The sequence below is a fragment of the Filicampus tigris genome, chromosome 3 (genome assembly GCF_054856515.1).
Source record: "Filicampus tigris isolate MCC_2025a chromosome 3, RoL_Ftig_1.0, whole genome shotgun sequence".
NCBI lineage: Eukaryota > Metazoa > Chordata > Actinopteri > Syngnathiformes > Syngnathidae > Filicampus > Filicampus tigris.
The window spans coordinates 31,844,550-31,868,707 of NC_141219.1; the positions used below are offsets into that span (position 1 = coordinate 31,844,550).

Here is a 24,158-nt window from a genome sequence, read left to right on the forward strand (position 1 = left end):
TGCCGGTGGCTGTCATGGCAGTCATACTTAATCTATGTGTCCATCTGGCACCTGTGTATGGGCCTGTACGGTTGATTTTTGACTCAACATAAAACATTACTGGCATATAACCCATCCATTATCTGTACCGCTTCTCCTCACAGGGGTCGCGGGGCGTGCTGGAGCCTATCTTTGGGCAGTAGGCGGGGGACAGAACTGGTTGCCAGCCAATCGCAGGGCACACAGAGACAAACATCCGCACTCACAATCACACCTAGGGGCAATTTAGAGTATCCAATCAACTTACCATGCATGTTTTTTGGAATGTGGGAGGAAACCGGAGTGCCCGGAGAAAACCCACGCAGGCACGGGGAGAACATGCAAACTCCACACAGGGAGGCCGGAGCCGGGATCGAACCCACGACCTCTGAACTGTGAGGCGGACGTGCTAACCAGTCGACCACCGTGCCGCGGCATATAACCCGATATGTAGTTAATTTGAACCAACAATTGGGTTAATTTATAAGAAATAACCCAGAATTTTGACCCAACACAAACAATCCAAAAGTTGGGTTATAACCCAACTGTTTTTAGAGTGGTGTCCTAGTAGGGTTTGAATCTGAAGAATCCGCCATAGCGCTTGTTCCAAATTTTCCACAGTTCTCCCCTAGCGCTGGAAATCCAAACATTATGTAGCGAATTGATACAGCTCATAAAACAGCTTCAAAACCTAAGAAACCCCCTACCACATGTTCAACAGAGCCTCTCATCTTAAATGATGACTCAAACTCAGTGTGCAGATTTAAAAGGACCTGTATTGTTGAATGCAACGCCAGATCTTGAAAGGGACATTGTGTAGGAATTTTTGATTTTTCAATTTTTCATTTTTTTTTAAACACTATATTGAAGCCTCCTGGGTGGCATACTGGGATAATCATCTATCTCCCAAGTGGAATGACTGCTTGATAACAAATGAATTTGTTTTTAAATGAAACGCATCGGGGACGGCACGGTGGACGACTGGCTAGCACGTTGGCCTCACATTTCAGAGGTCGTGGGTTCGATCCGGCTCTGGCCTCCCTGTGTGGAGTTTTTATGTTCTCCCCGTGCCTGCGTGGGTTTTGTCCGGGTACTCCGGTTTCCTCCCACATTCCAAGAACATGCATGGTAAGTTGATTGGACTCTCTAAATTGCCCCTAGGTGTGATTGTGAGTGCGGATGTTTGTCTCTGTGTGCCCTGCGATTGGCTGGCAACCAATTCAGGGTGTTCCCTGCCTACTGCCCGAAGACAGCTGGGATAGGCTCCAGCACGCCCCGCGGCCCTTGTGAGGATAAGGGGTATCGATAATGGATGGATGGATGAAACGCGTCGGCGTTTCTTTTTGTGCTTTTATTTTGAAATTGGCTTCAGCAGCGCGTTGACCTAGCGTTATCGTAATGCAGAGTGTAAACAGACATTGCCGATCTAAGTGGAGGCTGGATTGACTTCGTCTTTTCAAAACGAAGCTTTCCTGGCAACTTTTGGGGAGTTGACCTTTTTCAGCACATGGTAAGCAGATGAAAATGCAGATTACACTGCATTTTCCACAAACTAATAATTAAGGAAGTTGATGTTTACGCAATGAAGCCGCGACGAATTGGTAAACATCATACGTGATTTAGCTGTGACTGTTCAGATTTACAGTTTTCCGTTTATCTGCAGGCAAATTTGGAGCTGCCTATTTTTCGGATTTGGATTGCATGTTCGTGTTGGCGTGGAATATATGAAATACGTAACAAGTGTTGCTTCACCGTGCTCGCCCAGTTTCGGGCAGATGTTACAGTAATGTTTACACGGCGTATCATTAACAACTAATGTACCTTACACGGTGAACACGTCTATTCTCGTTGCAATTACACTATAGCGTAATTTCCAAATCCGTTGAAAAAGTCAGATTGTTTGTTCACGGGTAACAAACAAGTGGGAACACTTGGTTTCCACTATCCAGTCCCACAGGAAATTACTTTCATTGTGCCCACAACACATTGTTGGGATCGCATCACATGTTCACAGCTGTCTTCCTGCATAATATACAAGCATGGAATGCCCAATTACTTTGCAAGTATTTTGTTTGTTGAGTAAGAGATATACTTTGCTGGTGAACAATTTGACAGTGTGCCTAAACTGCTTAAGTGACCTCTCTTCAGCAAGCACTTTGGTTGTTCATGTGTCGTATTATTTATCATTATTATTATAATTTTTTTTTTGTATTTAATTTCTTAACCAGACTGCTCGTGACAGATTTCTTTTTACATACAAGTAATCAATTTTCCAATAGTTAGATTGTACATTTCCTTATTATTATTATTATTATTATTATTATTATTATTGTTATTATTATTATGACAACCTGATATACTAGAAAATAAAACGAGGGCAGAGTGTGAATTGGTGAAAAAAAATCTACTCAAAGTTTAGTTGCATCCATGATTGAAAAAATTGTACACATTTGCGAGCAGTGTAAAATTATTCATATAACGAACACATTTGTCACATGCCTGTGTTTTATTGTGCCCATTCAAATTAATTTCCGAATGATGTCTTTGCCAGCACATTAACATGTTCAGCCTGACTTGCAAATTGCACAGAGGTAGGTCGGAGCCACCTCTCATAAATTAAATACTTAGCAATCATGAACTAAATCTGAACTGCCTTTTTTTGCAAACTGAACTAGACACATGAGATTACATGGTCACCATTTGCCTGCCCAACAATTTCTGGAAATAGGAATCAAATCCCTTCCATTCATCCATTTTCTACGCCGCTTAATTTGAATCGCTCTGGAGATGGCATTTTCAAAATAGTATATAATGTGTAGTTTCTATTGCGTGGAAGATATTTTGCAAAACCTAATCAAGTGTTTTCGAAAACAATTTGTTGTTTCTTTTTTGAGTTAATTTAGGATTAAGTTGAATGCAAAAAGAGCATAGTAAATATTCCCTAATGTTAGTTGACAATGTGTCGCAGATCAGGAAAATCCAGTGAGAAAAAAAAAATCTACCTGGTGGATTACAAGAAAACTGTTATCATGGCAGGAAAGCTGGGAGCTCTCAATGTTTAACGGGGAAGTCAACCCAAACATTTTTTTTTTTCAAGAATATGTTCTATGCAGGCCCACTACTTGAAACAAGGCATTCTGATTAAGATTGTGTTTGTGAATTATGAGTTAAGCAGCAAAATTCACCTGTTTTTAGCCATCACTGGGGGCAGCCAACTTCTGTCGATGGAAAAAAAAACATCACAGTTGCTCAGGGCTCAGGTAACGACCAATCAAAGCTCACCTGTTTTCTGAAGCTGAGCCATGATTGGTCGTTAACTGATCCCTGAGCAATTGTGGCCCAATCCCAATACCCACACTTGCACCCTTGTATCCCTCACATGCTTGTTTATGCCGAGGGTACGAGTGTGTAGGGCGTCCCAATTCTGCGAATTGCTCGGTCGCCCCGCCCTCTTTGCGCCCTTGTTCCGCACTTCATCTGAGCCTGCATCCATGGTTGCGGATTTGACCTAAATTGCGGGAAACTGACGACAATTGGTGGAATCCCTTTACCTGTGTCGAAAAAACGTCTCTTCAAGTGTAAATATCGAATTATTACAAAGCATTTGTATGTGTGTAATTTAATCCATATTTTAAAGTCACTGTTTACCCGTTACCATTTACCTACGTATTTTGTCGTAGTGTAGCTGCTGTACTTAGCAACCTTCTGCGCATGCAACGCATATCGTGCAGGAGATGCAAATAGTCCAAATAATGGAGCATTAGCTCCCATTGACTGGATGACCGAGCCCGACTTTTACTTTACTACTACTTTACTGAAGTTTTAATATAATTTTAAGATGCAAAATTGCCAAAAATGTTTGTACTCTTGTAACCTGCGCACTCGAACCCTTCGTGCACTTCGACTACGTGTGCACTTCAGCGAAGACCATAGGGTGCAAATGTGGGTATTGGGATTGGGGATGTGATGTCATTTTCAGTCGACAGAAGTGACAAAATGGCCACCCCCTGACATGGCTAAAAATTGGTGGATTTTGCTGTTTAACTCAATATTCCACAAACACAATATTAATCAGAATGCCTTCTTTCAACTGGTGGGCCTGCATAGAACATATTCTTGAAAAAAAAGTTTGGGTTGACTCTCAACTTTATTGTTGTATCAGCTGCGCTATAAACCCCCAAACTCGAGTTTCTCTGGACCAGTCTGGACATTTCCTAAGACACGCTCATGTGCAAAAACTGTTTTCAGCTTTTTGGTCTCTTACCATACTTTCTGTTACTGTACATGTCACCTGGAATTCAACATATTGTAAAGTTGTGTTTTCTGTGTCTCGTCCCCGATAGAAGATGAGTGAGGATGTGTTTGACGTACCAGAAAGGACAGAGTACCGCTACCTGGTGCAGGAGGAGGATGAAGAGGAGGTGCAATATGTCAGACACCGACACTACATCAGCCCCTTCCTGGTGCTTTCCAGACGCTGCATTTTGCTCATCTGCCTTGGGGTACTTGCTCTTCTTGTTCTGGCCACTTACCTGGGCTATGTAGCCCAGACACTCCCACCTGGAGTTGTCCAAGTGACCACTGACTGCGGCGAATACAGAGGAAGACACGTGAGTTTAAAATTTTTGACGATTTATTTGTTCATCGAGTTATAAATGCAAAAAAAAAAAAAGCATTTTCTCAATGTTTGGTCAGGTTGTCTTTTAATTATTTAGCAACACTTAGTGGCTAGCCTGCTAGCTGATGTCAGCTCTGCAGCGCATATTCCATTTTACCTATGCCATTAATTTGAACAACAAAAAATTCCAATAATTAACAAGTCCCTCAATGATCATGTTAGCTATGTCTGAATTTCCACAACATCTATTTTTGAATAAAATTACCCGTTGAAATGTAAATTACAGCTGGCCTTATAATCGAAGCATCCATCCATCCATTATCGATACCGCTTATCCTCACAAGGGCCGCGGGGCGTGCTGGAGCCTATCCCAGCTGTCTTTGGGCAGTAGGCGGGGGACACCCTGAATTGGTTGCCAGCCAATCGCAGGGCACACAAAGACAAACATCCGTACTCACAATCACACCTAAGGGCAATTTAGAGAGTCCAATCAACTTACCATGCATGTTTTTGGAATGTGGAAGGAAACCGGAGTACCCGGAGAAAACTCACGCAGGCACGGGGAGAACATGCAAACTCCACACAGGGAGGCCGGAGCCGAGATCGACCCCACGACCTCTGAACTGTGAGGCGGACGTGCTAACCAGTCGTCCACCGTGCCGCCCCTATATCGAAGCAGTTTACCTCAAATATTGCTGGCATCGGGCCAAAGCCTTGTACCTCCAAGATGGTCACTTTTAAAAAAGGCAAGTTTTTTTTCTCACATTAGCATTGCCCTGTGAAAGAGTGCACGCCTTTTTCAACACTTTAGATTGGTCAATAATGTGTAACAATAACACCCACGCGTGTGGACTGACCAATAGTAAAACAGTAACAGTAATAGTTACAGTATTAGTGACATATTTTTGAAAAAATATGAAATTCATCAAAATGTGATTTATGACGTTTTAGCCTACACCAGCTATCTCTTCTTTTGGACTAACACTTCACACATTCAAGCACGAGAAAAAAAGAAAACATTCAAGTCTTGTACTTTGTTTTCTCAATTACTCTGCCTTTGAGAAATGATATGTAAGGCTAGGGTCACTCCGCAGGTAAATACGACCCAGATCAGATTTTTTTGCCCATATGTGACCTTTTTTTTATGATAGTATGAACGGCTCAATTCCGATTTTTTCAAATCCGACCTGGGTCGCTTTCATATGTGGTCCTAAATCGCATATGTATCCAATATTTTTCATTGCGACCGCGGTCTGAAAGGCCAGGTCGCATATATCCGACATTGACGTCATCTGGAGCCCATCATGCACTCCGCACAGGTGGAGGGAAAGTGCTGGCAGCAGCGGGATCGAATCTGCAAAGTTGTTTTGAGTAACAGTATTGACTTTACATTTGACTTTAATTTAATCCCACTTGAAACATGAAGCATAAAGTGGACATTTATGATGATGGTAGTAATTCAGCCACGGTTCAGATCGATTCATTTTTTACGCACAGTTATGATGTCACATCATCGATAATGATGTCTCCATGAAATGAGCAGAGCTGGGCACTTGACCCTTTTTTGCCAGTCCGGCCGCGACCCTCCACCCTTGACCTGGGTACCCCTCCTGCCGCGACCCCCCGCCCTTATTCATAAAAATTATCAATCCCCGCCCCGCTCCACCCTGTGCCCCCGCCCCCAAAAAAACAACAAATGCGTCAGTGATTGACGCCGCCGTGGGAGAGATACTAACGGCAGAGCTTTTTAAGGATCATTAACTGGCTAATTTACTATTCGAACCCGCTGTGGACACGCTTCAAACACGCTTCAAAATGCGGCACTAGTACTTTACTACTTACCCAACTGCATGTGCTTACTTCCATTGCGAGCCCCGGGGTTGGTTTTGTCGTACTGTATAATTATTTGGGTCCAACAGACGGCCAGAAGTCGCATTCAACAAGTTATTTATTTTCCACACTTCCCTCCGTTCATGGCCTTAAAAATAAAAGCATACCAGCAAACCACTATACACAGCAGGTTTGCTACGGCCTATTTCCGGAAGTAGAAGACGCCAGAAGAAGTCGCATGAACTCCACCTTGACGTGGCATTAATTGCCAGGTATTAATTAAAATGGTAGACACAGATACAATTTAGCCTTTCAAAAATATGAATGAGCAAATGTGAACAATGGTGACACCTAACGGTCAACTTGGTGACTTACATATGTAACGAATATGCTTTCATGTGGACGTCTCCAGGGCTGCACACAAGATTCAGCCAGGACTGCCACCAAGTTTGCTCTAGCCTCACTTCAAAACAATTGAATCCCCAGGGAATCTCTGCCATTTGACTTGACAAAGACATGCTCTGACTCAAAATTAAAGAACCCCTGTAAGGACAGACACTTTGTCGCCTTTGCAGATTCAGTCTCCCAGAAAATAATTTTGCGTTATCTCGCAATCTTTGCGAGAGAATGCATAGTGTTTTGCAAGGGAACGCAATTTATTTATATTTTTTTAACTTTCATGTCACCTTAGGGGCTACGTACATTCCTGTACAGGCAGCGAATATGACACTACCGTATTTTCTGGACTATAAGCCGCGTTTCTTTTTCATAGTTTGGCTGTGGGTGCGACTAATACGTGAAATTATTAACACAATATTACTGTCATAGCTTGTTAGTGCTGACTTGTATTTATGATGTTGTGTCTCCCTCTGCAGGCGCTTTAGCGAAATTCACTCTGTCCCCAATATTTCTAACTTGTCTTCTGATTGCCAGATTTAATCATGCCACCTCCATTTCATAGTTCACGTAGTCTGCTCTCTAGTTGTTATGAAATGCGCTATATAAATAGAATTGTATTGTATTGTAAAGCGCGGCACGGTGGTCGACTGGTTAGCACGTCCGCCTCACAGTTCAGAGGTCGTGGGTTCGATCCTGGCTCCGGCCTCCCTGTGTGGAGTTTGCATGTTCTCCCCGTGCCTGCGTGGGTTTCCTCCGGGTACTCCGGTTTCCTCCCACATTCCAAAAAACATGCATGGTAAGTTGATTGGACACTCTAAATTGCCCCTAGGTGTGATTGCGAGTGCGGATGTTTGTCTCTGTGTGCCCTGCGATTGGCTGGCGACCAATTCAGGGTGTCCCCCGCCTACTGCCCAAAGACAGCTGGGATAGGCTCCAGCACGCCCCGCGACCCTTGTGAGGAGAAGCGGTACAGATAATGGATGGATGTATTGTAAAGCGCCTGCAGAGGGAGGCAAAACATCATAAATACAAGTCAGCACTAACAAGCCATGACAATTACCTATCATTTCACATGTTATTGTAACCCACATAAAGAAACATAAGATAAATCCTAAAAGCTATTCAAATGCATGAATAATTTAAACGGTTAAAATCTAATGTCTTCTTAAATAAGTAATTAAAATAGTATGATAAAAAGACAATTTGACTGTTTAGGCCTTGCTAGTTGAGGAAGCTATCTTATCCAAACAGCTAAACATTCACAAACAAACTCCACTGACTGCATGCGTGTAGCGAAGTTGCCTGTTTATATTGTGAAACTGCACAAGAAACAGAAAATACAATCAATCTATGCGTTACACACACTTGTATTTTCATAAACATGAACAAGATGATCCAATAATGTTCATCTTGTCTTCGTATTTGTTAAGAGTTTCAAGTTTCTTTTGTTTCGACAATGACAATGATCCTCTTATTTTTTGTGAAAAGAAAACTCTCTTAACCATGCTGACAGTTTCGGCTGTCACTGCAGCCTTCCTCGGAGCTGTCACTGCTGACACATGATGTGTCCGGAGCAAAATAATACAATACAATACAATACAATTTTATTTATATAGCGCATTTGCGGAGGGTTGGAGTGCAGCCTTGATCGGGTCGGGGAGCCTTATTTTGAAGATTCGCCCGACCGGATCAGTTGTTTTTAGACACGTCACATGGAAGCAGTGACAGCTCCGAGGATAAGGCTGCAGTGACAGCCGAGGGTAAGAGAGTTTTCTCTTCACAAAAAAATAGGAAGATCATTGTCATTGTCGAAACAAAAGAAACTTGAAACTCATGAACAAGATGAGCCTATGCTAACGATTAGTGATCGCGATTAGCATTAGCTTTAGCTATCAGTATGTTCAGTCAACAACCCACAATCATCCACACTTCAGCTCATATATAAATGTTGCATGCTCATTACACACAATTGTCTAAGTTACTTACAGACGATGGTTGAACAAGAATGAACCACAAACAGGCAAACATGCTAACGATTGGCAACCGTGATTAGCATTAGCGATAGCGATTAGTATGTTCAGTCAAAAACACAGTACAATCACCACAATTCAGCTCCTGTATAAATGTTGCATGCTCATTACACAGAGTTGTCTAAGTTACTTACAGATGATGGTTGAACAAGAATGAACCACAAACAGTCAGTTGCCTGCCTCTGGCTGGGGTATTGCATCATACAGCCACACACGTAAGAAGCCGAGCACAGAGGAGACGAAGACATAATTACGACCGAATACATAAATACTTTTGGAGACTTGGAAACATTCTACATGGTCGGGGATAAATAAAAGACTTATTTAATTGATCTACAACCATTTTGGTGAGTTTAAAGTTATCTTACCATAACTTTCGTGTCTGCTACATGTGTGAATGTGTTAGGTTTAAGGTCTAAATCACGATACTTACCCTAATTATCTGACTCCAAATTATTTACCATATATTTATTATTTGAACCGACATTAACCTTAGCTTCACCTTACCTAACAATTATGCGTGCTCGTTCCGTAAGAGAGAAGACCAGAAAGCCAATCAGCCGAATCACCGAGATTTTATTCCTAACAGCAAAAGCTAATACAGTATCGGGCGCTCGGTTCCCTCTCAATACAGATAGGTGCGCTCCTGTGGCCATCAGAGAGCGACACCACACCCGAGTTGCCCCGAACAGTTATAGAAAACAATATGCAAATTAAACACACCAAAAACACGAGCCACTATCATTTCATTAGTTACATGGTATCTGCAATATATTTCTTCAGATGCTGATTGGTTCTCTTTTCCCCGCCGTCTCAGATGACGCCTTTTCTTGTGCACATGACTTGCTGGGTTGTAGCTCCTGAAAACACCAAGTTATCTGCATTCCAAGAGGCCGGGGCCTTCAGAGAAACTGTGGCTCCCGCCTTTGTCTCCCTGTTTTTCACTGGCGGCACCTGGTACCATCAAACCTCCCACACATTGTGTTCCTCTGATACATCCGCTCCCCTGATACTTCAACCTTGAAACAGCTCTACTTCTACTAATTTGTAATACAACTTTGAATCATTAATAAATGGTTAAAATACATTTATATATCTTCACAAACTAATAATAAAACCCTTCACTAGCCATACATGTATATGTCTTCACAAACTAATTATAAAACCCTTCAAATGTTAGCTAAATGTTACCATCGTAGCTCGGTGGAAATGATGTGTACTAAGCGCACAATTTCCTCCAAAAATGCGACTTATACTCCAGTGCGACTTGCATATGTTTTCCCCTTTTTTATGCATTTTATGGCTGTTGCGACTTGTACTCCGGAGCACTTATAGTCTGGAAAATACGGTAACTGGAAGCCACACTTAATGCAAAACAGGGAACAGTCAGAAGCCTCACACAGACAATGTCAAAATGCAGCTGTGAACAAAGGGAATATTTTTTAATTATTTTCAAATTCATTTCACACATTTAACTCTTTCTCCCTTGGATCTTTGAGGAAAAAAAACTGTCAGATGTAACGATTCACTCAAGACTGCATGCTCCCCCCGAGGTCTCCCGAGTGCGGCGGCCATCTTCGTCAGTGACATTAGCTAGACTGGGCATACTCACCCAGAGGTCTCCCCAGTGCGGCGACCATCTCGGACAGGGACATTAGCTAGACTGGGGATACTCGCCCCGAGGTCTCCAAAGTGCGGTGGCCATCTTAGACAGAGACATTAGCTAGATTGGGGGTACACACTAGGAGGTCTCCCTGGTGCAGTGGCCGTCTTGGTCAGGAACATTATATAGACTGGGGATCCATGTCCCGAGGTCTTCCCAGGGCGGCGGCCATTTTGATCAGGGACATTAGCTAGACTGGGGATACTCGCCCCGTGGTCTCCCCGGTGCGGCGACCATCTTAGTCAGGGACATTAGCTAGACTGGGGATACTCGCCCCGAGGTCTCCCCTCTGCGGCGGCCATCTTGGTCACGGACATTAGATAGAATGGGGATAGTCGCCCCGAGGTCTCCCCGGTGCGGCGGCCATCATGGTCGCTAGACTGGGGATACTCCCCTCGAGGTTTCCCCAGTGCGGTGGCCAACATGGTCAGGGACATAAGCTAGACTGGGCATACTAACCCCGAGGTCTCCCGAGTGCGGGGGCCATCTTGGTCAGTGACATTAGCTAGACTGGGCATACTCATCCAGAGGTCTCCCCAGTGAGGCGGCCATCTCGGACAGGGACATTAGCTAGACTGGGGATACTGGCCCCGAGGTGTCCAAAGTGCGGTGGCCATCTTTGACAGAGACATTAACTAGATTGGGGGTATACAGCAGGAGGTCTCCCCGGTGCAGCGGCCATCTTGGTCAGGGACATTATATAGACTGGGGATCCATGTCCCGAGGTCTTCCCAGGGCGGCGGCAATTTTGGTCAGGGACATTCGCTAGACTGGGGATACTCGCCCCGAGGTCTCCCCGGTGCGGCGACCATCTTGGTAAGGGACATTAGCTAGACTGGGGATACTCGCCCAAAGTTCTCCCCGGTGCGGCGGCCATCTTGGTCAGGGACATTAGCTAGACTTGGAATACTTATCCCGAGGTCTCCCCTCTGCGGCGGACATCTTGGTCAGGGACATTAGATAGAATGGGGATACTCGCCCCGAGGTCTCCCCGGTGCAGCGGCCATCTTGGTCAGGGGCATTAGGTAGACTGGGGATACTCGCCCCAAGGTCACCCTGGTGCGGCGGCCATCTTGGTCAGGGTCATTAGCTAGACTGGGGATACACGCCCCGAGGTCTCCCTGGTGCAGCGGCCATCTTGGTCAGGGACATTAGCTAGACTGGGCACAGTCAGCATGAGCTCTCCCCAGTGCGGCGGCCAATTTAGGAAGGGACATTAGCTAGACTGGGGATACCCACCCCGAAGTCTCCCCGGTGCGGCGGCCATCTTGGACAGGGACATTAGCTAGATTGGGGATAATCACCCCGAGGTCTCCTGAGTGCGGCGGCCAACATGGTCAGAGACATAAGCTAGACTGGGCATACTCACCCCGAGGTCTCCCGAGTGCGGTGGCCATCTTGGTCAGTGACATTAGCTAGACTGGGCATACTCACCCAGAGGTCTCCCCAGTGTGGCGGCTATTTCGGACAGGGACATTAGCTAGACTGGTGATACTCGCCCCAAGGTCTCCAAAGTGCGGTGGCCATCTTAGACAGAGACATTAGCTAGATTGGGGGTACATGCCAGGAGGTCTGCCCGGTGCAGCGGCCGTCTTGGTCGGGGACATTATATATACTGGGGATCTATGCCCCGAGGTCTTCCCAGGGCGGCGGCCATTTTGGTCAGGGACATTAGCTAGACTGGGGATACTCGCCCCGAGGTCTCCCCGGTGCGGCGACCATCTTGGTCAGGGACATTAACTAGACTGGGGACACTCGCCCCGAGTTCTCCCCGGTGCGGCGGCCATCTTGGTCAGGGACATTAGCTAGACTGGGGATACTCGCCCCGAGTTCTCCCCGGTGCGGCGGCCATCTTGGTCAGGGACATCAGCTAGACTGGGGATACTCACCCCGAGGTCTCCTCAATGCGGCGGCCATCTTAGGAAGGGACATTAGCTAGTCTAGGGATACTCACCCAGAGGTCTCCCCAGTGCGGCGGCCATCTTGGTCAGGTACTTTAGCTAGACTGGGGATACTTGCGGCGACCATCTTGGTCAGCTATACTGGGGATCCTCGCCAACGAATTCTCCCCGGTGCGGCGGCCATCTTAATCAGGGACATTAGCTGGACTGGGGATACTTGACCTGAGGTCTCCCTGTTGCGGCGGTCATCTTGGTCAGGGACATTAGCTCGACTGAAGATACTTGCCCCGAGGTCTACCCGGTGCGGAGGTCATCTTGGACAGGGACCTTAGCTAGCCTGAAGTTACTCGCCCCGAGGTCTCTCTGGTGCGGAGGTCATCTTGGACAGGGACATTAGTTAGACTGGGGATACTCGCCCCAAGGTCTCCGCAGTGCGCCGGCCATCATAATCAGGGACATTACCTAGACTGGGGATACTCACCACGAGGTCTCCCCACTGCGGCGACCATCTTGAATAGAGACATTAGCTAGACTGGGGATACTCACCCCGAGGTCTCCTCAGTGCGACGGCCATCTTAGGAAGGGACATTAGCTAGACTTGGGATACCCACCCAGAGGTCTCCCCAGTGCGGCGGCCATCTTGGTCAGGGACATTAGCTAGACTGGGGATACTCACCTAGAGGTCTCCCCAATGTGGCGGTCATCTTGGTCGCCTGACCAAGGCGGCCATCTTGGTCAGGCACATTAGCTAGACTGGGGATACTTACCAAGACGAAATGGACCGAAAGTGACCCAAATGACCCTGAAATGGACCTGAAATGGTCTCAATGTCCTGAAAATAAACCCGAAGTTGCCCAAATGACCCGGAAATGGATCGGAAGTGGCCCAAATGACCAATAAATTTACCGGAATTGACCCAAATTACCCGGAAGTGACCCAAATGACCTGGAAATGAACTGGAAGTGGTCCAAATGACTAGGAATTGGACCGGAAGTGGTTCAAATGACCCAGAATTGGACCGGAAGTTACCCAACTGACCTCAAAATGGACCGGAAGTGACCCAAATGACCCGGAAATTGACTGGAAGTGACCCAAATGACCCGGATATGAACCAGAAGTCTTTTCTTACCTTCTTATATATAATTTCCTCCTCATTCGAGGCTATTCTCTATAATATGAGGTCATTCAACTGCATTAAACTTCATTCAGTATCATCTCAACGAATTCCAAAGATTTCATAGAAGGCATTCACCTTCATGCAGTATTATTCAACTCTATTCAGTATCATATAATTTGATTCAACGTCATTCCACTTAATTCAACTTCATTCAGTATCATTCAACTTTATTCAGAATCATTCACCTTCATTCAGTATCATTCAACTTCATTCCACTTAATTCTACCTCAATTCATTACATTACTCTTCATTCAGTGTCATTCAACTTAAATCAGTATCATTCAACTTAATACAGTATCATTCAACTTAATTCAGTATCATTCAAATTCTTTCAATTACATTCAACTTCATTCAAATCAACTTCATCTCACTTTTTTCTACTTCATTTCAATTAATTACTTTTCACTCAATTTCATTCAACTTCATTCCACTTAATTCAGAATCATTGAACTTCATTCAGTATCATTCAATTTAATTCAGTATCATTCAACTTAATCCAGTATCATACAACTTCATTCAACTACATTCAACTTCATTCAACTTTATTCCAACGCATTCCGCAGTTTTCATTCAGTTTCCTTTGCGTTCACACGTAATTTCTTCAGAAATTGAATTCTCTAGTTGTGTGAAGGATAAGGCCTTCACCCATATGATATTCCTTAACTTTATTATATTATTATTATTATTATTATTGTGTGAAGGCAAAGGCTTTCACACATATGTCATTCTAGTACTTTATTAATATTATTATTATTATCATTAATAATTGTATTCCTCCCACTTTTTCGGTGTTCCATTACTTCCACATAATCCATCCAATTCACCCTGTTCCAACTTTAAACTATTCCAAAAATTCATGCCATTGCTGTTCCTTTTTTATTTCACCCCTAACATTAACGATTCCCCACAATTCAACCTTTTGCACCCCGAAAAAAAACATTCATTTCCAATGGCATAATACAAACATCAACTACTTCCACATACTTCATCTGATTCACCCTGTTCAAATTTCAAATTATTCCACAAATTCATGTCATCACACCTTGAATTTTTCTCGCCCCTAACATGTACGGTTCTGCCAATATTTCCCGTCGTTCACTCCAAAAAAATCTCATTCATTCTTAACGGCACATTCAACATTTCACATTTACACCATTCCAGTTTGCAAAAATTCAAGTCATTTAACTCATTGAGCATTTCAACTTTTTGTTTTCACCTCTAATATTTACGGTTCCCCAACAATTCAACCTTTTGAACCCCAAAAAATGCCATTCATTTCCAATGGCACATTCAAACTGTAACTCATTCCACATACTTCATTCTATTCGCCCCGTTCGAATGTCAAATTATTCCAAAAATTCATGTAAACACACTTCGTATTTTTTTCGCCCCTAACATTTAGGGTTCCCCTCATATTTCCCGTCTTTCACCCCAAATAATCCCATTCATTCTTAATGGCACATTCAACATTTCACATATATACCATTCCAGTTTACATAAATACATGTCCATCCATCCATCCATTATCTATACCGCTTATCCTCACAAGGGTGGACAATTGAAACCATGATTGAAGCCGGCGTGATAGCCATAAGGGAAAGTGACCATTAACTCTCCAGCCTCTCCAGGTGTGCTGGAGTCCAGCCCAGCTGTCTTAGGGCAGTAGGCGGGGGACATCCTGAATTGCTTGCCAGCCAATCGCAGAAAAATAAAAGTCATTCAACTCATTTAATGTCACATTCAACATTTCACATTTATACCATTCCAGTTTCCAAAAATTCAAGTCATTCAACTCATTAAGCTTTTCAACTTTTTGTTTTCACCCCTAACATTTACGGTTCCCCCAAAATTCAACCTTTTGCACCCCAAAAAAACCCATTCATTTCCAATGGCACATTCAAACTGTAACTCCTTCGACATACTTCATCCGGTTTACCCCATTCAAATTTCAAATTATTCCACAAATTCATGTCATCACACCTTTGTATTTTTTTCGCCCCTAACATTCAGGGTTTCCCCAATATTTTCCGTGTTTCACCCCAAAAAATCCCATTCATTCTTAATGACACATTCATTATTTCACATTTACACCATTCCAGTTTCCAAAAATTCAAGTCATTCAACTCATTAAGCTTTTCAACTTTTTGTTTTCACCCCTAACATTTACGGTTCCCCCAAAATCAACCTTTTGCACCGTAAAAAAACCCATTAATTTCCAATGGCACATTCAAACTGTAACTCCTTCCACATACTTCATCCGGTTCACCCATTCAAATTTCAAATTATTCCAAAGATTCATGCCATCACAACTTCTATTTTTTTTCACCACTAACATATACAATTCCCCCAATATTTCCCATCTTTCACTCCAAAAAATCCCATTCATTCTGAATGCCACATCCAACATTTCACATTTACACCATTCCATTATCACCCCGAGATCTCCCCAATGCGGCGGCCATCTTGGGCAGGGACATTCGCTAGACTGGGTATACTGGGGATACTCACACCGAGGTCTCCCCAGTGTGGCGGCCATCTTGAACAGGGACATTAGCTAGACTGGGGATAATCACCCCGAGGTCTCCACGGTGCGGCGGCCATCTTGGTCAGGAACATTAGCTAGACTGGGGATAATCACCCCGAGGTCCCCCCGGTGCGGCGGCCATCTTGGACAGGGACATTAGCTAGACTGGGGATAATCACCCCGAGGTCTCCCCGGTGCGGCGGCTATCTTGGTCAGGGACATTCGCTAGACTGGGGATAATCACCCCGAGGTCTCCCCGGTGCGGCGGCCCTCTTGGACAGGGACATTAGCTCGACGGGGTATTCTCTCCCCAAGGTCTTCCCAGTGCGACAGCCATCTTGGTCAGGGACATTAGCTAGACTGAGAATACTCAGCTAGACTGGGGATACTCAACCCGAGTACTCTCCAGTACGGCGGCCACCTTGGGAAGGGGCATTAGCTTGGCGGGGGGTACTCGCCCCGAGGTCTCCCTAGGGAAATAAGCTAGATTGGGGGTACTCAACACCGAGGTCTCCCCAGTGTGGCGGCCACCTTGGTCAGGGACATTAGCTAGACTGGGGATACTCGCCCTGAGGTCTCCCTGGTGCGGCGGCCATCCAGGGCAGGGACATTAGCTAGACTGGGGATAATCGCCCTGAGGTCTCCCTGGTGCGGCGGCCATCCAGGGCAGGGACATTAGCTAGACTGGGGTACTCACCCCGAGGTCTCCACAGTAAGGCGGCTATATTGGTCAGGGAAATAAGCTAGAATGGGGCTACTCACCCCGAGGTCTTCCCAGTGTGGCGGCCATCTTGGGCAGGGACATTAGCTAGAATGGGGATACTCACCCCGAGTACCCTCCAGTACGGCGGCCACATTGGTCAGGGACACTTGCTAGACTCGGGATACCCACCCCGAGGTCTTCCCGGTCCGACGGCCATCTTGGTCAGGGACATTAGCTAGACTGGGGATACTCACCCCGAGTACCCTCCAGTACGGCGGCCACATTGGGAAGGGGCATTAGCTAGACCGGGGGTCCTCGCCCCGACGTCTCCCCGGTGCGGCGGCCATCTTGGTCAGATACATTCGCTAGACTGGGGATACTCGCTGCGAGGTCTCCCTGGTGCGACGGCCATCTTGGACAGGGACATCAGCTAGACTGGGGATACTCACCCCGAGGTCTCCCCATTGCGGCGCCCATCTTGGACCGAAACATTAGCTAGACTGGGGATACTCACCCCCAGGCCGCCGCACTGGGGAGGCCATCTTGGGAAGGGACATTAGCTAGAATGGGGACACTCTCCCAGAGGTCTTCCCAGTGCGGTGGCCATCTTGGGCAAGGACATTAGTTAGACTAGGGATACTAGCCCCGAGGTCTCACCAGTGCGGCGGCCAATTTGGGAAGGGACATTAGCTAGACTGGGGATACCCACCCCGAAGTCTCCCCGGTGCGGCGGCCATCTCGGACAGGGACATTAGCTAGATTGGGGATAATCACCCCGAGGTCTCCTGAGTGCGGCGGCCAACATGGTCAGAGACATAAGCTAGACTGGGCATACTCACCCCGAGGTCTCCCGAGTGCGGTGGCCATCTTGGTCAGTGACATTAGCTAGACTGGGCATACTCACCCAGAGGTCTCCCCAGTGTGGCGGCTATTTCGGACAGGGACATTAGCTAGACTGGTGATACTCGCCCCAAGGTCTCCAAAGTGCGGTGGCCATCTTAGACAGAGACATTAGCTAGATTGGGGGTACATGCCAGGAGGTCTGCCCGGTGCAGCGGCCGTCTTGGTCGGGGACATTATATATACTGGGGATCTATGCCCCGAGGTCTTCCCAGGGCGGCGGCCATTTTGGTCAGGGACATTAGCTAGACTGGGGATACTCGCCCCGAGGTCTCCCCGGTGCGGCGACCATCTTGGTCAGGGACATTAACTAGACTGGGGACACTCGCCGTGAGTTCTCCCCGGTGCGGCGGCCATCTTGGTCAGGGACATTAGCTAGACTGGGGATACTCGCCCCGAGTTCTCCCCGGTGCGGCGGCCATCTTGGTCAGGGACATCAGCTAGACTGGGGATACTCACCCCGAGGTCTCCTCAATGCGGCGGCCATCTTAGGAAGGGACATTAGCTAGTCTAGGGATACTCACCCAGAGGTCTCCCCAGTGCGGCGGCCATCTTGGTCAGGTACTTTAGCTAGACTGGGGATACTTGCGGCGACCATCTTGGTCAGCTATACTGGGGATCCTCGCCAACGAATTCTCCCCGGTGCGGCGGCCATCTTAATCAGGGACATTAGCTGGACTGGGGATACTTGACCTGAGGTCTCCCTGTTGCGGCGGTCATCTTGGTCAGGGACATTAGCTCGACTGAAGATACTTGCCCCGAGGTCTACCCGGTGCGGAGGTCATCTTGGACAGGGACCTTAGCTAGCCTGAAGTTACTCGCCCCGAGGTCTCTCTGGTGCGGAGGTCATCTTGGACAGGGACATTAGTTAGACTGGGGATACTCGCCCCAAGGTCTCCGCAGTGCGCCGGCCATCATAATCAGGGACATTACCTAGACTGGGGATACTCACCACGAGGTCTCCCCACTGCGGCGACCATCTTGAATAGAGACATTAGCTAGACTGGGGATACTCACCCCGAGGTCTCCTCAGTGCGACGGCCATCTTAGGAAGGGACATTAGCTAGACTTGGGATACCCACCCAGAGGTCTCCCCAGTGCGGCGGCCATCTTGGTCAGGGACATTAGCTAGACTGGGGATACTCACCTAGAGGTCTCCCCAATGTGGCGGTCATCTTGGTCGCCTGACCAAGGCGGCCATCTTGGTCAGGCACATTAGCTAGACTGGGGATACTTACCAAGACGAAATGGACCGAAAGTGACCCAAATGACCCTGAAATGGACCTGAAGTGGTCTCAATGTCCTGAAAATAAACCCGAAGTTGCCCAAATGACCCGGAAATGGATCGGAAGTGGCCCAAATGACCAATAAATTTACCGGAATCGACCCAAATTACCCGGAAGTGACCCAAATGACCTGGAAATGAACTGGAAGTGGTCCAAATGACTAGGAATTGGACCGGAAGTGGTTCAAATGACCCAGAATTGGACCGGAAGTTACCCAACTGACCTCAAAATGGACCGGAAGTGACCCAAATGACCCGGAAATTGACTGGAAGTGACCCAAATGACCCGGATATGAACCAGAAGTCTTTTCTTACCTTCTTATATATAATTTCCTCCTCATTCGAGGCTATTCTCTATAATATGAGGTCATTCAACTGCATTAAACTTCATTCAGTATCATCTCAACGAATTCCAAAGATTTCATAGAAGGCATTCACCTTCATGCAGTATTATTCAACTCTATTCAGTATCATATAATTTGATTCAACGTCATTCCACTTAATTCAACTTCATTCAGTATCATTCAACTTTATTCAGAATCATTCACCTTCATTCAGTATCATTCAACTTCATTCCACTTAATTCTACCTCAATTCATTACATTACTCTTCATTCAGTGTCATTCAACTTAAATCAGTATCATTCAACTTAATACAGTATCATTCAACTTAATTCAGTATCATTCAAATTCTTTCAATTACATTCAACTTCATTCAAATCAACTTCATCTCACTTTTTTCTACTTCATTTCAATTAATTACTTTTCACTCAATTTCATTCAACTTCATTCCACTTAATTCAGAATCATTGAACTTCATTCAGTATCATTCAATTTAATTCAGTATCATTCAACTTAATCCAGTATCATACAACTTCATTCAACTACATTCAACTTCATTCAACTTTATTCCAACGCATTCCGCAGTTTTCATTCAGTTTCCTTTGCGTTCACACGTAATTTCTTCAGAAATTGAATTCTCTAGTTGTGTGAAGGATAAGGCCTTCACCCATATGATATTCCTTAACTTTATTATATTATTATTATTATTATTATTGTGTGAAGGCAAAGGCTTTCACACATATGTCATTCTAGTACTTTATTAATATTATTATTATTATCATTAATAATTGTATTCCTCCCACTTTTTCGGTGTTCCATTACTTCCACATAATCCATCCAATTCACCCTGTTCCAACTTTAAACTATTCCAAAAATTCATGCCATTGCTGTTCCTTTTTTATTTCACCCCTAACATTAACGATTCCCCACAATTCAACCTTTTGCACCCCGAAAAAAAACATTCATTTCCAATGGCATAATACAAACATCAACTACTTCCACATACTTCATCTGATTCACCCTGTTCAAATTTCAAATTATTCCACAAATTCATGTCATCACACCTTGAATTTTTCTCGCCCCTAACATGTACGGTTCTGCCAATACTTCCCGTCGTTCACTCCAAAAAATCTCATTCATTCTTAAGGGCACATTCAACATTTCACATTTACACCATTCCAGTTTGCAAAAATTCAAGTCATTTAACTCATTGAGCATTTCAACTTTTTGTTTTCACCTCTAATATTTACGGTTCCCCAACAATTCAACCTTTTGAACCCCAAAAAATGCCATTCATTTCCAATGGCACATTCAAACTGTAACTCATTCCACATACTTCATTCTATTCGCCCCGTTCGAATGTCAAATTATTCCAAAAATTCATGTAAACACACTTCGTATTTTTTTCGCCCCTAACATTTAGGGTTCCCCTCATATTTCCCGTCTTTCACCCCAAATAATCCCATTCATTCTTAATGGCACATTCAACATTTCACATATATACCATTCCAGTTTACATAAATACATGTCCATCCATCCATCCATTATCTATACCGCTTATCCTCACAAGGGTGGACAATTGAAACCATGATTGAAGCCGGCGTGATAGCCATAAGGGAAAGTGACCATTAACTCTCCAGCCTCTCCAGGTGTGCTGGAGTCCAGCCCAGCTGTCTTAGGGCAGTAGGCGGGGGACATCCTGAATTGCTTGCCAGCCAATCGCAGAAAAATAAAAGTCATTCAACTCATTTAATGTCATCATCTTCCAAACCGCTTATCCTATATAGGGTCGCGGGGAGTTGCTGGAGCCTATCCCAGCCGTCAATGGGCGAAGGCAGACTACACCCCGAACTGGTCGCCAGCCAGTCGCAGGGCACACATAGACACTGTCACTGAGCGGGAATCGATCCCACGCTGCCCGCACACAACTCAGGCGTGTGTACCACTACACTATCAGCGGACATCTCATTTAATGTCACATTCAACATTTCACATTTATACCATTCCAGTTTCCAAAAATTCAAGTCATTCAACTCATTAAGCTTTTCAACTTTTTGTTTTCACCCCTAACATTTACGGTTCCCCCAAAATTCAACCTTTTGCACCGTAAAAAAACCCATTAATTTCCAATGGCACATTCAAACTGTAACTCCTTCCACATACTTCATACGATTCACCCATTCAAATTTCAAATTATTCCAAAGATTCATGCCATCACAACTTCTATTTTTTTTCACCACTAACATATACAATTCCCCCAATATTTCCCATCTTTCACTCCAAAAAATCCCATTCATTCTGAATGCCACATCCAACATTTCACATTTACACCATTCCATTATCACCCCGAGATCTCCCCAATGCGGCGGCCATCTTGGGCAGGGACATTCGCTAGACTGGGTATACTGGGGATACTCACACCGAGGTCTCCCCAGTGTGGCGGCCATCTTGAACAGGGACATTAGCTAGACTGGGGATAATCACCCCGAGGTCTCCACGGTGCGGCGGCCATCTTGGTCAGGAACATTAGCTAGACTGGGGATAATCACCCCGAGGTCCCCCCGGTGCGGCGGCCATCTTGGACAGGGACATTAGCTAGACTGGGGATAATCACCCCGAGGTCTCCCCGGTGCGGCGGCTATCTTGGTCAGGGACATTCGCTAGACTGGGGATAATCACCCCGAGGTCTCCACGGTGCGGCGGCCATCTTGGTCAGGAACATTAGCTAGACTGGGGATAATCACCCCGAGGTCCCCCCGGTGCGGCGGCCCTCTTGGACAGGGACATTAGCTCGACGGGGTATTCTCTCCCCAAGGTCTTCCCAGTGCGACAGCCATCTTGGTCAGGGACATTAGCTAGACTGAGAATACTCAGCTAGACTGGGGATACTCAACCCGAGTACTCTCCAGTACGGCGGCCACCTTGGGAAGGGGCATTAGCTTGGCGGGGGGTACTCGCCCCGAGGTCTCCCTAGGGAAATAAGCTAGATTGGGGGTACTCAACCCCGAGGTCTCCCCAGTGTGGCGGCCATCTTGGGCAGGGACATTAGCTAGAATGGGGATACTCACCCTGAGGTCTCCCCAGTGCGGCGGCCATTTTGGTCAGGGACATTAGCTAGACTGGGGATACTCGCCCTGAGGTCTCCCTGGTGCGGCGGCCATCCAGGGCAGGGACATTAGCTAGACTGGGGATACTCACCCCGAGGTCTCCACAGTAAGGCGGCTATATTGGTCAGGGAAATAAGCTAGAATGGGGCTACTCACCCCGAGGTCTTCCCAGTGTGGCGGCCATCTTGGGCAGGGACATTAGCTAGAATGGGGATACTCACCCCGAGTACCCTCCAGTACGGCGGCCACATTGGTCAGGGACACTTGCTAGACTCGGGATACCCACCCCGAGGTCTTCCCGGTCCGACGGCCATCTTGGTCAGGGACATTAGCTAGACTGGGGATACTCACCCCGAGTACCCTCCAGTACGGCGGCCACATTGGGAAGGGGCATTAGCTAGACCAGGGGTCCTCGCCCCGACGTCTCCCCGGTGCGGCGGCCATCTTGGTCAGATACATTCGCTAGACTGGGGATACTCGCTGCGAGGTCTCCCTGGTGCGACGGCCATCTTGGACAGGGACATCAGCTAGACTGGGGATACTCACCCCGAGGTCTCCCCATTGCGGCGCCCATCTTGGACCGAAACATTAGCTAGACTGGGGATACTCACCCCGAGGCCGCCGCACTGGGGAGGCCATCTTGGGAAGGGACATTAGCTAGAATGGGGACACTCTCCCAGAGGTCTTCCCAGTGCGGTGGCCATCTTGGGCAAGGACATTAGTTAGACTAGGGATACTAGCCCCGAGGTCTCACCAGTGCGGCGGCCATATTGGGCAGGGACCATAGCTAGACTGGGGATACTCACCCCGAGGTCTCCCCAGTGCGGTGGGCATCTTGGTCAGGGACATTAGCTTGACTGGGGTTATTAACTCGAGGTCTCCCCAGTGCGGCGGCCATCTTGGTCAGGGATATTAGCTACGCCCATGATTCTCACCCCTCAGCCAGCCACAGTAAGGTGGTGTTTTAGGAGAGTAACATAAAGTACAGCTAGCATTCTGGCCCCTTGGCCTCCCTTGGTGTGGCGACCATACTGTTCAAAAGTACTGAACATCCAGAATTTTCATCCCCAGGTGTCCCTAATGAAGCGGCCATGTTGTTCAAAAGTATTGGGACACCCTGACTTTTCATTTCCAAGTGTCCCTAATGAAGCGGCCATGTTGTTCAAAAGTATTGGGACACCCCAATTTTTCATCCCCAGGTGTCACTAATGAAGCGGCCATGTTGTTCAAAAGTATTGGGACACCCTGATTTTTCATCCCCAGGTGTCCAGGTGTCCCTAATGAAGCGGCCATGTTGTTCAAAAGTATTGGGACACCCCGATTTTTTTCATCCCCAGGTGTCCCTAATGAAGCAGCCATAATGTTCAAACATATTGGGACACCTCGATTTTTTCATCCCCAGGTGTCCCTAATGAAGCGGCTCTTTAGTTCAAAAATATTGGGACACCCTTATTTCTCATGGACAGGTTCCGTCCTTCCCGTGATTCCTTTTTTTCTTCCTTCCTTGCTTCCTAGTGTCCTTTCTTCCCTTTTTTCTTCCTCATCCTTCCTTCCTACTATTTTGTATTATTACTGCCTCACTTGGTGTGACCCTGACACTTTCCTATCTTGGTTATTTGCTCCCGCCCTTCCTTTGATTCCATCATTCTTTGTTTTACTTAA

At 46.2% G+C, this 24,158-nt stretch overlaps 1 protein-coding gene across 1 annotated transcript in view; it reads left to right on the plus strand.

Annotated features, from left to right (window-relative positions):
• The first annotated feature begins 1,256 nt into the window (after positions 1-1,256).
• LOC147150655 (uncharacterized) overlaps positions 1,257-24,158 on the plus strand; it is a 60,726-nt gene continuing 37,824 nt past the window's right edge. Inside the window, exons 1-2 of the mRNA XM_086026605.1 lie at positions 1,257-1,528; positions 4,362-4,628. Coding sequence (XP_085882731.1) covers positions 1,526-1,528; positions 4,362-4,628 — 270 coding nt within the window. The 5' untranslated portion in view covers positions 1,257-1,525. The remainder of the gene's footprint in view (positions 1,529-4,361; positions 4,629-24,158) is intronic.